Below are 17785 nucleotides of genomic sequence, written 5' to 3' on the forward strand. Positions count from 1 at the left end.
TTTTGTAGCAGTTGATGTTGTAAAATAAATCTTTTGCTTTTCATTAGTTCTTAGTACAACATTTGACAGTTCCCTTAAAATTATCCACATACAAAGGAGATTTAACCCTTTTAATAGCAGCATAAACGCTTATTGCATTTAAAGTGACAGTGCTCCCATTTTGTCGATTTTCCATTTCCCTTTTTACCATCATATTTCCGAAGCTGTGTGTAAGTCTAGCCAAGAACACTTTCTGATTCTTAAGATGCAATTCTTTTTCGCTTTCCTTTCTTTCTTGCTTTATGTAGCCTTTCTTTTTCCCTCCTTCCACTCTCATTTTCAATTCTCTGGAATTTCTTAGATGTTGCACAATTATTTGTTGAGAAGCCCGCTTCATAATTAAGCTTTTAAAAAGGAGTTACTTTTATAATTAGTTGCCGAAATCCTCGGTGATTATCTCTTGGTACCACGCATTTTCCTGAACTCCTCAACAGGACAGTATACCTTGGTTTCTATTCTCCATGATTGCAGCAATTTATACTATCCACAGTGCGAAAAGACCTGTGGATCATGCATGATGATAATTCCAGCGCCGTGCGTAACTGCCTCCTTGCTACATATATCGGGAAGTGGAATGGACACGACAGAGACTTTGACTGGCCTCCACGTTCACCGATCTCAAAATCTGTCACTTTTTTGGGGACACCTTAAATTACTCAATCATGAGATGCAGTATTTTGCAACGTCGATTATTCTTATTGCGGCAGACGCATTTTATCTGGTATATTCGAACGTATTTATCAGTAATTTCTCTGTCCTTGTGGGCTCTGCATTGATATTCTTCGCCGCCACTTCGAACAACATCTCTAATAATTTCTCAATATCCTTTTACCAGTATTTTATTTTAACATAAGCTGTATTGTAAACGCGCTATGAAATAAAATGTTTTTGTACTTTTTAGTTGTTTTTCCCCTTTGTTCGGTGGTAGAAATACATAAGTATTTTAACGATTTTCACTAACAAAATATGATTTCTGATAGCATATTCCATAGCAATTATTGTTCCTCTTAAAGCCTTGTTTCACCCATCTGAGTTTGTCGCCGCATTAACAAAACACCTTGTATATCTTCCCAGTGATGCATTTTATTTTAGCATGTAATAGTTATAAAAACGGTTAGTGATGACATTATTTGCAGTAGGTGGTGGATGAAGGTAGGTGGATATTATTTGAAAGTATTTTTCGCCATAAAATTTCAAGATAGCATTATTTGCCATAAACGTTTAGGATGATTACAGTCCAAATACGAAATTTTATTATGTTGACTTCCGGGAACTTGCCGGGTAGAGCTCTTCAGAATACATCAGATTGGAAACATTCTAAAATATGAGATTTGATGCGATATTTTTCAAGAAAAAAGTCACTTTTTTATGACTCATCTTTAAAAATCTTTAAAAATATATCTCATCTTTAAAAAGTTCCAAACTGTTCTATTCATTTCTCATAGCATCTGTGATGATGAAAATTATGAACATGATTTTTTTTAAATTTACCTAAAATTGAATAAATGCTAGTAAACTATTTATTGCAATCTTTATCAGCATGCACAGTGTATAAATTAAGCGCCAGTGTGTACTTTTGTTAATACTGTGCGCTAAAGTGTCGACCCTCAAAATCAGACAGCCTAATACATTCTAGATCGTTCACAAGAGCGTGCAACTATAGAAAGAGGGGCTGTGCACGTATGCGAGAATTTTCTATATAAGCACAATACTTTCTACGGAAAGAACCATAGTTTATTATATTCGGAAACGGAAGATTTCTGTGCTCCACTGCGCTTTCCGTGCCATTCCAGATGTGTTCGATAACTCAAAGGTCCGCACCGCCCCAGCCAGTAGTTAGTGGCTCTGACTGGCGTAGCGATAGGCCCGGGTTCGAATCCCGGAGACCACCTATTGGTCGCTTGCATAATGAAATGGCCACCACTTCCGGCACTTGTAGTCGCGCAAGGCTAATGGCTATTAAACAAAAAAACAAACAAACAAACAAACAAACAAAAAAAAAAAACTAAGGTCATGTGATTTAGATGTTCATGATTAGACTTCAGTTCTAATAGATTTTCTATTATTCAATTATGGCAAAGCACATGAGTGCTATCTGCCTAAAGGGAGGGATGCCTTCGTGGAGGACTTTCTAAGGGAAACTGGCTCGTATACACGTTACACATATCAATTTTAATGGATGTTCTTGTAATCATATTTTGGTATCTTTAGCCATGTGTGATTGCGCTTTGTCCTGCTGGAAGAGGCCACACCTTTCAGAATGAACACAGATAGTGAAAAATGCATCTTATCGAAAAGGATGCGTACGTGGCGTTTGCTCTCAGAGAAGTTTATAAATGTACCAAAGGAACTGAATATTCATTGAATGCCGGCTAAACAAACCTTGTACCTTTTTGCGGAATCTCTGGTTTCAAGGGATTTTCACGAAGCTCAAATCTTTCCATCTGTCCGAAACAGTTGGACAATCGATTGGTCAAATTAGCCTACTCATTTCTAGTTTTCAAATGTCCAGCGCTCGCACTGTCATATTTGTAGTCATACTACACCCTTGAATTGGTTATGTATAAAATCTTCATTAAATCAAAAATCCACTATGTCCCGTCTCATGTTTTCCAAGTATTTGAACTGTTTTCCAACTGTCTCAAGCACTTCCAATTATTAGAAGGCATTAAAAATTGTTTCAGTCATTAAAAACTGCCATTTATGTGGCGAAACTAACTACAAAAATTTCCACAGATGTTTAATTTTATATGGAGTTGGTGGATGCTTACAATGACTAAATACTAAATAGCGTTTCTGTGTGTTCTTCATGGGCTCATATGTATTAGAGTGTTTGACATATCTGTGTATTTTCCAAGTCACTTTTGCTAGATATTTCCTTTAGGATTAGTAGATTGGAATTAACGTTTTCACATGCGTTAATAATAGCAATAATAATAATTTAAAAAAACTCTCTTCTAATAAATGTATTTCGTTCTGAAAATTTTTTTAAGTTGGAGGGCTTTATATGCTTAAATTTTAAAGTATGTATGATCCTGTCATCTGGTGTGCAATGGTCTGATTTTATTCATGGGAGTTCCGTAACTGAATAGTTCATGAAACGTAATAATTCCATTTATAAGGCTCATTTTAAAATGTTCCCTATGGATTACCAATAAAAATATCCTTAAATAAATTGTACTGTTGTTGTACAACATATGAAAAGCAGTTTATGGAATAAATTTAGTGTACACATGTACAGTATTAATCGGGAAGTGTTGTTGTGTATGCTTTTCCTCCGGATTCCTACGAAGTCAGACAAGGTTCAAAAGACCGTTGACTCTAAGAAGTCGAGCAGAAAAAGGGAATTGGTATTGGTATAAATATCCTCCATAGAGAGGTCCAAAGAGACCAAAATTTATTCGGTAAAAGCCTGTTGTTCACAGCACTTGGTGTATAAGGTATTTCTCCCGCCTTCTTAGCATACCTTCATGGTGTAGTGGTCAGCACGCTCAGTGTGTATTCGAGAGGTCCGTGGTTCGAGTCCCGGCGAGGGCATTGCTCATTTTTTTATCTTTCCTCCTTCGAAATAACCTAATGTCTCTACAAAGTAGATTCAGAGTTTGAAAAATACAGGGTATTAATATGGCACAAGAATAATTTGAAATCTTCGTTGTGCTTCTTTCATCATTTTGAGATGAATGAGTTATCAGCGGCTTATTGTTCTATTGATGAATACTATTTTCACGTGCAGAGGCGATCATCATAAATAATTGAATTTGATGATGCGTATGGATTGAGATACAGTTATTTGCATTCGGGATATTTGACCTGATTGTCAGTGGAAATGTCGCGAATATGTACCTTAGACTATAATAATTGCCCCAATAGCCTGATGTGATCTATCAGTAGAGCAAAAATAATGAGTCATCGGAGAGAGCCACTTCATTGCACTGAGCAGGTTCCAGTTTCGATGTAATTATGTATATTGATGCTCTTGTTTGAAATGCATAATTCTGTAGATGCTTTGTCATATTCCAGATGAGCTCAGTACTGTACGTCATTCGATGTCGATCGCGTTGAGACTTTTCAGTTGGCCCTTTTTAATTTGCGGATCAATACTAAAGAACCATATCAACTGCTATCTCTGAGTTCAGTGAAATGTAGCAATATTCCTTCAGATGTGTACTATACACATACTTTCAACGCGAAATCCTGTTTATAGTTAATTCTTAATAGCTAATAACAATCTAATATCAGCTATTACTTGGTAGCATGTAAAAGAATGTAATAATCGCATATATTTTAATGACCTTATCCAAATGAAAAAATTTTAGGCTTAGGATGCAATGTGGTCATTTTCAAAATGAACTTATATAAATATGTTGTCTGTTATCATTAAAAAAATGCAAAAAATGTTATGTAATGTCTTTGATTTAAGATTTTTTTAGCTATCAGGCCTACTAAGTAGAAATTTTAAATCTCTGACCACATTCTTTGCAGTATGTTTCATGGGGTAGGTACACACTTGTGAAAATCGAATTTAACTTGTTATACTGAAAATGAATTGCAAAATGTATGTAGAAATTTAAATGCAATAATTGCTGCTTCGTTTTGGACACTGTTTTAAGAGAAAGGTGTCTCAAACTAAACTTTTAAATTGTGGATAATGTGGCAACTTCTTTTTTAATTGATTGAACCATTAGACGATCTCGAATTTCATTAATTTACAAATTGCTTTAAAATACTTAAATAGCATAGGCAAAAATGCTGACTATTCATTGAGAACACAGGCTGTTCACTTCATTGTAACACAAAGCCAGAACTACTGCCTTCTCAAAATGTTTTTTCAACCTCTCCTCTCACTAAGCAAACATTTATTTTTACTTTTTTGTTGTTTATAAATCTTTTCTCATGTTTTTTTAGAGAATTGTAATTATTTACCTGTTATATATTTCCAAAAATATTAAATTTAAATTGCTAATTTCTTTAAATATATTTTATTTAACACAATTAGGTTAATTTTTTAAAGAGTATGCAAAAAATTAAAAGCATTCGTGATTTATGTTTTCTTTCTAGTCCAAAGGGCATCACCCCAGAAGGGCTATTAGTCTCGATACAGCATTTTGCGTTGAATCACTTTTCAAATTTTTGCCACCGAATATTATTATATTTAGTGACATGCTCTGCATTATATTTAAAGAAATTAAATAATGAAGAATCTGCATGAATTTATGTATGTTTCTCGCGTTGTAAAACAACGATGTCTCTACAGAGACATCAAATTTTGAATAACGTTGTCCTTCACCCGAATTGGGGCACTTGGAAGTCCAAATTTTGAATTTCGAATTAGTTTTATTATCTATTTCATATTTTGTAAAACTTCAATGAATTTGTGATTAAGAAACTCAACGATTTCAAAGCGAGCAGAAGCAACACTGTACAGAATAAAATATTTTTATCTCCAGTACGCGAATCTGTCTATCGGAAATTTTAAATATATGCTGTTTTTAAATATTTTGAGTCCAGTGCTGTCGAAACGTGTATGTTGGTGTAAATGAAAAAAAAAAAGAAGAAGAAAAAAAAAAAAAAAAAAAAAGCTCCTTTGGATGTAACATCAAATTTGAAAGCTTTCAGTTTTTTTGGGGGGAAGGGGGTGACATTAACATCTACATAGCAGTAAGAACGTTTTAAATTCGTTTCCCAGCGAGATAACTGTATCTATTAAAAATTCATTTTTGAGTAAAGTATTGGAGGATATATTAGTATTTGTTATGATATTCGTGTATTTTCATCTTACATGATTCTTGCGTTCCCTGTTGCAGAATTTCAGTTTATTTTTCTAGATCTTGTCCGTGTAAATTTAAGATTTTAACTTTAAAGCCCTCAAACAGAATTCTTCCTATTTTTTAATTTTTCTTTTGCGAACCCTTTGATCATAACTATATATTTGTTGAATGGGAGATGTGAATAAATGACATCATTTTGTACATTTTTTACACTTGCTTTATTTTTCTAGCAAAATGTCTTTAGTTTTTTAGCTGCTCTATGAAACGAATGTTCCCATTATAAGTATGAATGAAAAGAAAAAGAAGTTTGACATGTGTGGTGCCTTTACTATTATTAATTAATGAAGTGGCTGAAGTATAGTAATCTGAGTCTCAAAATTACTTCGAAATAAGGCAATAAAAATGTTTTACATAATTTCATATTTAACGGAACTTCTGCCTTAATTATTTATACCTTAATATAATAAAACTGCTTATTAGTATAGATACAAATTCTTTATTGACTTTTGTTCAGTGAAATGTTTAGGTAACGTAATTTAATTTAATGTGTGAGTAATTTGAGTTTAATGCTTTAATCTTTCATGTTTACTGAAATTTAAATATCTTCAAAAACTAATATTTAGATTTTATTATTTTTAAATAAGGTGTTTAATTTACAATTTTAACTGAGTTCTCAGATTAGAGTTTAAGCAGGTTTATATGATTCATAAATAAATTTTAGAATAAATTAAAAATATACCAAGAAAAAAAAAAAAAAAAAAAAAAGGCAATACACATTTTGGAAATTTATGCACAGTTTTTTTTATTTGCTTTGATATACTTGAACGGAGCATAAGAACTCGTAGAATCGTATAATACTGTATAAGTTTCTGAACTTTATTTTTATATGTAGGTAAATAAAACTTCATGTAGCATGATGATAAAAATTAATTTAAAAAACTTACTGAAATTAGGTGGCCTTCAAGGTGCTGCCTCTGTTAGTTCTGAGCAAGAAGAAATGGGATCTCCGAAGTCACCAGAATTAAGTTTTGCTGAAAAAAGAGACTTCTTCCAGAAATTATCACTTTCTTCGTCTTCACCTAGTACAACACCAACTCATAGTTTGAAAACTAATGCGACAACTGAAATGAAAACTGAAGTATACATCTCTGAAGATATTATAGCAATTGCAGATAGTTCTGAGGAACAACTGAGTTTTATGGAACGCTTGAAGTTCTTTGAAAAATCGGATGAACATCTTGTTAAGCCTGAAATTAAAGAAATAAAGAAAGAGGTGTGGACTGTTGTAACAGAAGATTGTGCCAAGAGAATTCAAAAAACAGATGATGTGTTTGAATCACCTGAAAAAGAACGGGAAGTGGAAATTGTAGAAATACATGAAAATATTGTAAAATCTATTAGTAAAGACGGAAAAAGTGTTTCGTTACCTCTTTATGAAAATAAAGAAGTTTTGGAAACTAACAAAGATACTAAAGTAGAAGTTACGGTTAAAAAATTTGTACCTGGAACCGAAATGATAGAAATATGTTCAGTGGAGAACATTCCTGCAGATCAAGATATATTAAAAGAAAATTTCAAGGCTCAGCAGTTGGTTAGTTTATCTTCTACAGTGCATCAGTCTGCGAAAGAAGAGCTTCACCATCCCTCGGAAGTTGGTAAAGTAATGCTAGAAAGCAAGGCTGATGTCGATGATTCGCTCAAAAGTAAGCCAATGTCTGTTCCTCCTTCAGAAACATGCAGTGATGAGATTGATCTTTTAGAGTCGAAAAACGTAGAAGAAGTTTATAAGAAAAAAAGCGTTATAGAAACTTATGAGACAATATCTCGAACATCGTCTGAAGTATCATCTAAAGCTGTTGATAAATCTGCTATTTCAGATTCTGATAAAATTCATCAAACTGGATTGCCACCTTCTGATTTATCGAAATCTGTGATTGAACCTGGTGAATCTACCATTTCAGACGCGAAAGAAGTTTCTGATGAAGAATTTATTAGTAGAACTTACAAGACGATATTAGAGGTTTCTGCTGAAGTACCTAAAGCAACAGTAGATGCATTTAAAAAAGAAGATAAAACTGACAAATGGCAGAGAGAATCTCCCGATTCTATTAAAATTGTTAAAGAAACTATGGAACCTTCTTTAGGTAAAAGTGAGATATTTATTTGTACAGAAGAAACATTAGATAGTGTGAAAAGGATTTTATCAGTTGCTGATGCAGAATCTAACATTGTAATGAGTGAAAGTGCATCGACTTCGACTGTTTTGTGTGATGATCAACAAAAAAGTGTGCTAACTGAAAGAGAGGAACGTGAAGAAATAATTAAGAAAACAGTAGCACATGAACCTGAAGAATTAACAGCTGCTCATTTAGGTATTGATCAACTTAAGCAAGATATTCATTCAAAACCTGATGTAACTCAGAGAGAAATATTATCTGATCATGCTGAACAAATGGCTTCTGAACTGGAAAAAAAGACTGAAGTTGAATTGAAACGAGACAATTTTGAAATACATTCAGATGGTACAATTTCTGATATTGTTCATAAGCAACTTGAAAGTGAAGTTTCACGTGAACAAGGAAAAGAAGCTGAGTTTGGTAAAGAAACTCATCTTGAATCTCACATAGATTCGTCGAAGATAAAAATATTGGACCAGAAAGAGGCGAGCGAAGTAACTACCAAGGAATCAGATTTAGCGTTTAAAGGAAAAGATACGGGAACCAAAAATATTGATATTGAGAAACTGAAATCAAAAATAGAGAATGAAAGAGAAATTGGTTTGCATTTTGATGAGAGTTTAACTCGATCTCTTGGTAGCAACGAAGAAAAATCTGATTCTTGTTTCAGTTCTGTAAGAGATCGCTCTATAGAAATTGAATTTTTACCTGTTCTAGAAGTTTCAGGTGATATAAGCAAGGAATCGGTAGATAAGACAGGTCACGAAGCTTTAGGTACCCCTTGTTCGTTCCATAAACAGATGAGTGTTGACAGCAGACAGAGTGATTTAGATCAGAGCTTAGAAGAACATGAAGAAAAACATTTTGATGATTATGAGATTGAAAAAAAAGCTGATGTTAGTCCAGTTGGTGCTGTTGAAAAAGCAGAATATGAGGAAGTTGAGAAAAAGAAACAAGAAGATATAGAATCAATTATATACAGGGAATCTATTTCTAGAGAAAAAGGCGGAAAAGAAACTTTCCATTCAGTTGAAGTAACACAATTTAAGGAACATTCAACTGAAGTATATAGCGTTCCAACTGAAAAATTGATTGAAAAATTTCCATCGAAAAAGATGCATTTTGAACCTTTAACTGAAGATAAAGAACCAAAATTCCTTCCTCATAAACTTGACCAGTTCCTTGATTCAGTAACTCAAATTGATGAATATGGTGCAGGTATTTCATTACCATCGGATGTGGCTCCTATTCATAAAAGAACAGAAGAATGGATTGATCAGAGTGGTGAATTATTGTTAAAAGAAGGAGCTATGTTAGACACTGCAGATAATGGTCTTTTTGAAGACCGTCCACCGACTTTAGAGGATGAACAACATAAAAGGAGTTCCCCAACTGCTGAATCTTTTGATGATAAGGCTAGAGTTGAGCAATGTGACACTGACGTAATGATGCAGTTACTCGACTTCGTATCCCGAAATGATATCGAGTTAGCTGAAGTTCGCACTGAAGATGAAGCTCCAGATATTGAAGAAGATGTTTCTCCTTCCGCTGAAGAAGAGATATGCACCAAAGTTTCAGGTGAAGAATCTAAAGTTGATGATAAATTGCATAGTAAGGAATTACCTGCAAGCGAAGAGAAAACTCAGGAATGCCTCAAAGTTGTTGAAGCTGAAAATTTGTTACTCTCACCTCACCGTTCCTCATTTGACTCTGTTACTAGCCCGTCAAGGAAAGATATTCCATCAGAAAATATAGACACTATTGTGGAGCTAACAGGTCAAGTAGAAGGTATACATCATATTAGGCAAATTATGCCTCAGTCTTCATTAGAAGTAGAAATCGGAAGTCGTGGAAGTGATGAATTGCAACTTCATGATATTGAAAGAGAAGTAACACCCCTTTCTTTTGTCGAAGAGGAGGAGTATATTAAACATTCTACAGAAGTACCTCATGATGTCAGCAAACCTATCTCTGAGTCACTAAAAGACCAAGGTACACAATAATTCTATGTGGAACTACATTTCATCTTTCGCAATAGGTATCATTTAAAGATGAATATTGCTGCTTCTTATACATTTTAATTTCGCATCTTTGTTTTCTCCTCTTCGTTATTTATTTATTTGGGCTATATTTTGCTGCTACTGCTTTTATGTGGCAGGAGGTTAAGCTTTTGACGTCTATCTTATCCCATATTTGAAGCTATCTTATCCCAAATTTTTGTTTCAAAAAATTATATTCTTTCGCAGTGAAATATTTTAACTAAACTCACACTTTGTAAAAGATACAACTCAGCTTTTAAAAAAGCTGGTTTAATTATTTTTAAAAATTTACATAAATTTTAAACAGTTTGCTGTTTCAAAGTTTAAACACAAACCTGTTCACAAGAAATTTTAATTTTCTGCCACTTTTTTGCTACAAGTTGTTTCAGTTATTATAGTTATGTTGCTTTTTATATCACATATTTTATCACGATTATTTGCAACTTTTAATGAGTTTTGCAATAAAATATATTTTATTATTTTCATGTGTTTGTTTTACTTTCTTTGCTACATGTAATTAAACAGTGTAACGTATAGCTTCTTCAGATATTTTATGTGTTTCTTAAAAGGAACTTTTTCATGCTAAATTTAAGTAATACTTTGGATGTGATAATATCCCCTCCTCTCCCGGGGGAAAAATTGTAATTATTTAAAAAAATAAATTATTCCTCTATGTTTAGTAGCCTATATAATTTATTTTATAAAGAATTTTGGAATATTATCATATCCATTTATGCTATTGAAATCTTCATCCTTTATATAAAGTATGAAATTAAGCAGTTACTAAAATTTACTTCCTAATGTTGCTTTTCATTCAGTTAAGTATTATATTAAAAATAGTGATTAAAATTTTCTTTCAAATATTGCTTTTCGTTCATATATGTTTCGTTTATATTAACATATTGCTTAATACTTTATTAAGTAAATGTCATTTATTATGCTCATTTTAGTGAAAGAAAATTTCTTAAAATGCTTTTGATATTCTACACAAATTCGCTTTCGTATGTTTATTTTCTGTTTCGCGTGGGATTTTTTTATGTCATAAATCTTTTATTTTATTTTTTTCAGGTACGTTATTAATTTTGTCTTCAGTTAACTTTGACACATTAAAATATTTCATAAGTTTAATCAGTATATATTATGGCAATCAAAAACTTAATTTTAAGCCATTCTGGAAATTTTCTTCTGAAATAATCCTAAATGCAGTGGTTTCTAAATAGTATGTTCTCATGCTCATTTTGTGTTATTGATCTTATCGATCAAAGATGTTTTTTTTTTTTTTCTAAATTATTTAAATTTTACATTTTTATAGCAGTCCTTAAGCAGCATTTATCACATGCTTTATATCAAAAATTCAAGAAAAGTAAGCCTCAATATAGTAACAGAAATTAAATGCATGAGTTTTTTTAATTGTTTATAAACATAAAAACTCATTATTAATATCTTAGAAACAAATATAGCAAAAATAACCCATCTAATAAATATTATTTTGAAGAAATTGTTTCAAAGAACATAATAAATGGATGTTACTCTAATACATTAAGTAAATTTTTGCATTTCATTGACTAATTTAATATTACGATTTTTAAGGGAATTTGAGAAATGTTAATTTAATTGCAAAAATTCTCTTATAAAGCTAATTAAAAGTTTCCGTATTATTGTTAAGCAGCTGGTAAAGTGGGCCAAAGTTTTGACCGTTACAAAGTTTGCATTTTAAATGTAATATTTTAATATAAACATATGTGAATTTGAATCGAGCTATTTTATACCTCCACAATCTAGAAACCATTGTTTGATAACTGAAGAGTTTGTCATACTTATTTCAACCTTTAAAATTTAATTTTAAATAATGAGCATATTAATAAAATTCTCGTGGATAATATAAGAAAATGTCAAGAGTTTTATTTTCCAAAAACAAAGAGCTAATTAAGTAATATTTACTGATTTTCTATGTTTTATATATAAAGAAATATAAACTTATATTTTAAAGATCTTTATTTTCAACTGTGCTGTGGATATTTTATTTTAAAAATAGTGCAGTTTTATTCTTACGTTGAATTCTAAAAACTGACTCATATGCATTAATTTCCTTTTTCAGAATTTAATGACAAAAGGCAGTTGGCCAGCCTGATTGCTGAAGAGGGAAAATTAGATACCGAACAGAATTTAGTGAGTGAAACAAAGCAAGAAGAAAAGAAAGAGGACATTATGGTACGTTCTGTAGATAAATCTGTATCTGAAGAGCGAGAGCAGGAAATAGTTGACCAGTTCCAAGCAGGTGAAAATGTACTTCGTGAATCATTTGAAACATCCTTAGGTCAACTTGCTGAAGAAGCTGCCATCATTAGCGTTGTAGGTGGTGATACCACAGTGAAGGAAATTACAGAGCAGTCTGTTAAAACCACCGCGAAAAAATCTAAACCTGTTGAATCTGTTGTTTCAAGTATTGATGACATTGTTTCTGCAAGCCCTGACCATGCATTAGAGTCAACTGAAATTCCTTTTGCAGCTGATGAAAGTGAGTTACCGATGGATCGTCCATTATTATCTACAAAAACTGATATGAAGCCTGGAGAAGGTATTCGAAAATTTTAATAGTTATTTCAGTTCACAATTTGGAATATATTAATTACAAATAAAAATTAATGCTCTTTAGTAATTTTGTAATTAACTACATATTTAATTTCATAATTAATGTAGTAATTAATGATTTTTAGTGAACGATAAAAAATATTCCATTTATTTCCATATTTTCATATATTCTTGATTACATTAGGATAAATTTCATATAGTTGTGCCTCGCATTATGATTGCTGTTCCAAAATGCCTTTCGTTATGGCATAGGTTAGTGTGAGAATAATTTTAATGCGGTCCCAGTCCCTAGTCAAATCACGAAACATTGCACAAAAAATTTCAGCTTGAGAAAGTGTGAGAAAATCCACCAGTATTGGAAATGACAAAAATTTACTCTTTATTAGTTATAATGTTGTTAGGATTATATTAATTTTTTATTTGTAAACATATTTACGTATACTTTTACTGATATTTACTGAAATCGCAGAGTGTTTTACTTCAGTTTAATTTGAATCTTAGCAGTCTTCCAGTGGACATGAGTATGCCAGCTGCCCTTGTCCTTCTTCACTTCCTTCTGCTTTGGTTTTTTGCAATGCCGAAGGTGCAAGAAATTATTTGCAGTGATTAGTATCTTCCTCTTCTGTAGAATAGTTCTAAAGTAGTTCATGGCTTTTGTTATTGAACTGCTGCTTTGTTCACCTCAGGTTGATAGGAATACTACTGCTTGGTTGTGGCTTGGATTTCTTTCCACTTCTTGAGATAGTTCTCGATGGTTGCAATAGGATCCCCTCGTGTTCTGTTCTATTCGAGAAAAGCTTGCAGTTTTTCAGTGATAATATAATATTAAAAATTATGCGCACAGTCTCATTATCTGTTTTTATGCTCAAACGTATCTTCTGCATCCGCGTAAACAAAAACGGAGAAAAATTATACACGTTTAACATATTAATAAAGGGTGATAATACTCGCTTGCTATTCATTGCGCTAGACCGAGTTCGTTGTACAGGATATTTTTCAGGCTCTGAGGGCATTAATTATACAGGGCGTTCACTATGCGAGGCACCATTATACTGACATTTAGAACTTTATGTGTTATCTAACATATTTTTGTCTCCATAATAGCACTATTTCCCCCCTCTTAATAATTGTGCTTACTATATGTTTTTTCACTAAATAATAGCGTATAAATAATAATATTTCAAATGCGCATAAAATTTGCAGTATTAAAATATTAATTCTTTGCTATTAGCATTTTTGACAGATAAGGTAAATATTTGTTTGTATCCACTGTACTAGGATTCAAAAGCTCGCAGTCATGATCTGTAAGTCCTAATTTCTTGTAACTCTGAAACACGTTTAACTGGAAAATAAGGTTCTTTTTTAGAAATGAACTGTTGTTAGATTTACCCCCTTTTTTTCGTCACCATTTTTAGGGCACTTTAACAATCCATTCTTTGAAATGACTTTCAATTCAACCAGTGTTGCATTTTTCAAATCTTGCGTGTTGAAATTAGATGACCCGTGAAATAGCAACCAGATCTACTAGCTACACTCAACAGCGCATCGAAAGAAACATTACCAGGAATCTTGCTTTTCAGGATATCTAATTGGCTAACTTATCCGAAAACCAGTTCTTTGGTGAAGAGCTGTGCGAGCCAGTGCATGCGCATTGAAACATTTTCGCTAAAGTTTCAAATGTTCCGTGTACAAAATTTCGAGTGGGACTGTTTCGGCTGCAAAACCTCCCATTTAAATCAATGTTGAGAAGAAAAACGTTTTTCGAAAAACTTTGGCGTCGTTAGATGCGATAACCCTATAAGTCAAAGTATGCTTGTGGAAAAACAGGCTAAGACCCGTTAGGGGGAAGTTGTATGAGGTAAATATGGCGGGTGAAAAATTTTCTATTTAAAGGAGAAAGGGGGAACCACGAGAGACATTTGGGCATGAGTATTTTCATGAATAGGAATAAATGTATTCAATGAATGGACTCAAAATTGATATCAAAGAGAACTTCTGATGGTAACTACTAATATTTTTAGATTAATAGTTGTCATGAAGAGGTATGCTTAATCAGATTCGATGTGATCAGACTTTTCAAGACTTCAATGGAAAAGAACCCTCGCCTTCTTACAGTTTTTGAGGAATTTATGCTTGCTTAAAGAAGGCAAGTTAGCAGACGTCTTTTGAGAACTACCGGAAAAGTTAGTACTATTCAAAAGCTGTTGTACGGAGTATTCTCGCCGCAAACTTGTTTCAATATTGCTTTAAGGTTTGCTCTGAACGTTTGCCAAAGTATGTAGAAAATGAGCTATTTAGTAAATACTACTTTTCATAAACTGGTCACAGAATACTTGACTAAAAATACCTGGAATTACCGGAAGGAGCACCAGACATAACTAGGCGGAACTTCATCGCAGTTGAGCTTAGTTAGACCATGACTGAATCGAGTGATCTACTTACTACATATAGATATTCTCCTATGCAGTCAGTCCCCGAATTTTTGGATCCTATGACATACGAAAAGTATTAATAATTTAGAAAATTTATTGTAGGATAATAGAGTAAATAAATAAAAATAGAATTCTATTAACATTTTTTCTTGGTTTATATTTTGTTACATCATTTTTAGGTATAAAATTGTTAGAGAAGTGAAATAGAAACCGAGACAAATATCAACAAAATGCTTTTTCGATTTTTCTGTATATATATATAAATTTAATAAATACAATATTATAATCCCATTCATGTAAAGTAAATGAATTTTAAATTATGCAAATTCATGACAACTACTTATCTAAAAGTATTAGTAACAATTTATTTTGCAAACAAAATAAATTGATTAATTATTGCTGCGAATTAATTTGCAATATAATTAAATTCAGAAAATATAACTAAATAAAGTGTATGCATGTAAATGCAAGAAAAGATAATACATTCCTAAAATTTTATCTTGAAAAATTAAAATTTTTTTAAAAATAAATTTTAATCCGTAAAGTGAATAATTGTTGATCAGGCAGGAGACAGATCTTTTCAAGGGGAGGTTGCCCTCAAACCCAACTCTACAATTACCCAATTCGTGTTTTGTCATCTATATAGGTATGGATTAAGAAATACGCAAAAGCAAAAGGAGTGATATATTAAAATGAGAAATTTAATATTTAAGAAATTTTCGAGAAATTTAGAAAACAAATCCGTTATAGAAAAATATTATTGTAATTAAAAGTACATAAGCAAAGTAATTTAGAATCCCAAACTTTCGTGTGGGAGACGTACCCAAACTTATATAGGTACTTCTCCCACACGAATTATGCATACAAACCAAAATAAACTAATAATGTAAAATAAAACACTTATTCTAAACATCATAAAAGTTGCAAGAATAATAAATGAAATATAATATAAAATAATTACAATCTAAAATAATATAAAAAGGCAAATAAATACTTAGCTGCAATTTAACTTACTAGGTTACCACATTATTCTAGTTTAAAACGTTGCTGAACTGTGTGAAGTTGCGAAGTTTATAGCTGCAAACTGTGAAAACAGAGGACATTGATACTATGTCAAGTTGAGTAGTATGAAGCTACAAACTGTGTTAGGTATTGTAAAAATGTAGTTGCTAAACTATTATATTATTGTAATAATATAAGTTTTGTGAGAAACAAATGAAAATGTAAATTTTATAGAAAGGGAAATTTATAGAGTAGGTATATGGTAAATGCTAATAATGCAAAAGAAATAGAAAGCTAATGTTTCCAAATTTTGAACATAGAATGAATTAAAAAATTGATAAAAATTGATAAAAAAATTAATACAATTTAATTAAAACTGGTTTTAAACTAACGTTTAATAAAAACTTTAACTAAAAGGTAAGGAAACAGTAGAAAAAGTTAAAAATCTTTACTCAATTCGAGCTATAACTAAGACTTGAGAAAAAATCTGGCCCTTCATACACACACATTTATGGAAAATGAAATCCCAATACCAAGAAAAAAAATCAGTTTAGAAGAATGAAATGTAGACAAAGCATTTGTTTGTGTAACATATTATTATTTAATTAGTGCTGTAAGGTCACAACTTAAAGTTTGCCCGAGAAGACCCATTTCAAATGTGAATTCGTGATACATTTATAACCGCCACGATGCATTTGCCGCGAAATTGAATGCAAACATGCATTGTGTCGTGAAGGTGCCGTATATTATTTTGTAGGATGGAGTTTCATGCCCGTTGCTCGTGGTCAGTCAAATCAGCAATGATCTTAGCTGGTTTTGTATGACGCTGAATTTATAGTCCATTCATGTCCCCATGTCCCATATGTCTCCCGTACGGGTAAAAGATCGGATGATCTCGCAGGGCAAGACCAACATGTTGACACTCTGCAGAGCACGTTAGGCGATACCAGTATTATGGGGGCAAGCAATTATCCTGTTGAAAAATGGCCTCTGGAATATTGCTCATGATTTGCAGTACAACCGGTGCTATCACCAGTCTGATGAACAGATATGCTGTCAGTGTGTATGGAATAACAACGAACGTGCTCCTGCTGTAATACAAAATTGCTCCTCAGACCATAACTCCTGCCTTAGGTTCAATGTATCTGCGCCGCAGACAGGATAGTGCAAAGTATTCACCTATTCTCCTTCTAACCAACATACCACCATCGCCGGCATCAGTACGGAAACGACTCTCATGTGAGAACACAACAAATCTTCACTCCGCCCTTCAAAAAGCTCTAATTTGACACTGCCGGAGTCGCAGATTGCGGTGATTTGGGGGCTACAGGACATATGCCTCGCAGCTTTCCCTCAAGTAATCGATTTTCGACAGTCCAATGAGTCACTTTGGTGCCAATAAAAGTTGGAATGCGTACTGTAGATGCATTGAGATGCGGCGCAGACATGCGGCTAATACGGCGATCTTCCCTTTGAGTGGTGGCACGTCTGTGGCCGGGCTCTAGTTTTCGTGCGACAGTACCTCCTCTTGATTACTGCTGTGAACAGCCATAGACAGTGCATACATTCCTGCTAAGTCTTTCTGCGTGTCGCGAAGGAAATACGTCTTCTCATAGCCTTCGTTCAAATTCAGTAAGCTGCCTTTTCCATCACCTTAAAAGTATGCTTGACTCAAATCTCGCTCACAGTGCCCATTTCGGAAGATAAGTAAAGCATGAGAAATTTGCATTACGTGT

At 32.7% G+C, this 17785-nt stretch overlaps 1 protein-coding gene across 20 annotated transcripts in view; it reads left to right on the forward strand.

The window, feature by feature from the left end:
* Positions 1-17785, forward strand: part of LOC118191434 (uncharacterized) — a 587182-nt gene that overhangs the window by 546470 nt on the left and 22927 nt on the right. For 19 of the 20 annotated variants that reach the window (XM_085821953.1, XM_085821952.1, XM_085821944.1 and 16 more), the window contains 2 exons: positions 6761-9976; positions 12122-12601. In XM_085821953.1, the coding sequence (XP_085678079.1) occupies positions 6761-9976; positions 12122-12601 (3696 nt within the window). The remainder of the gene's footprint in view (positions 1-6760; positions 9977-12121; positions 12602-17785) is intronic. The other variant, XM_085821951.1, reaches the window with a different exon arrangement.

This window comes from Stegodyphus dumicola, chromosome 8, assembly GCF_044657685.1.
Source record: "Stegodyphus dumicola isolate Sdum_Otavi_A_Nest chromosome 8, ASM4465768v1".
In the NCBI taxonomy this organism is placed as follows: domain Eukaryota; kingdom Metazoa; phylum Arthropoda; class Arachnida; order Araneae; family Eresidae; genus Stegodyphus; species Stegodyphus dumicola.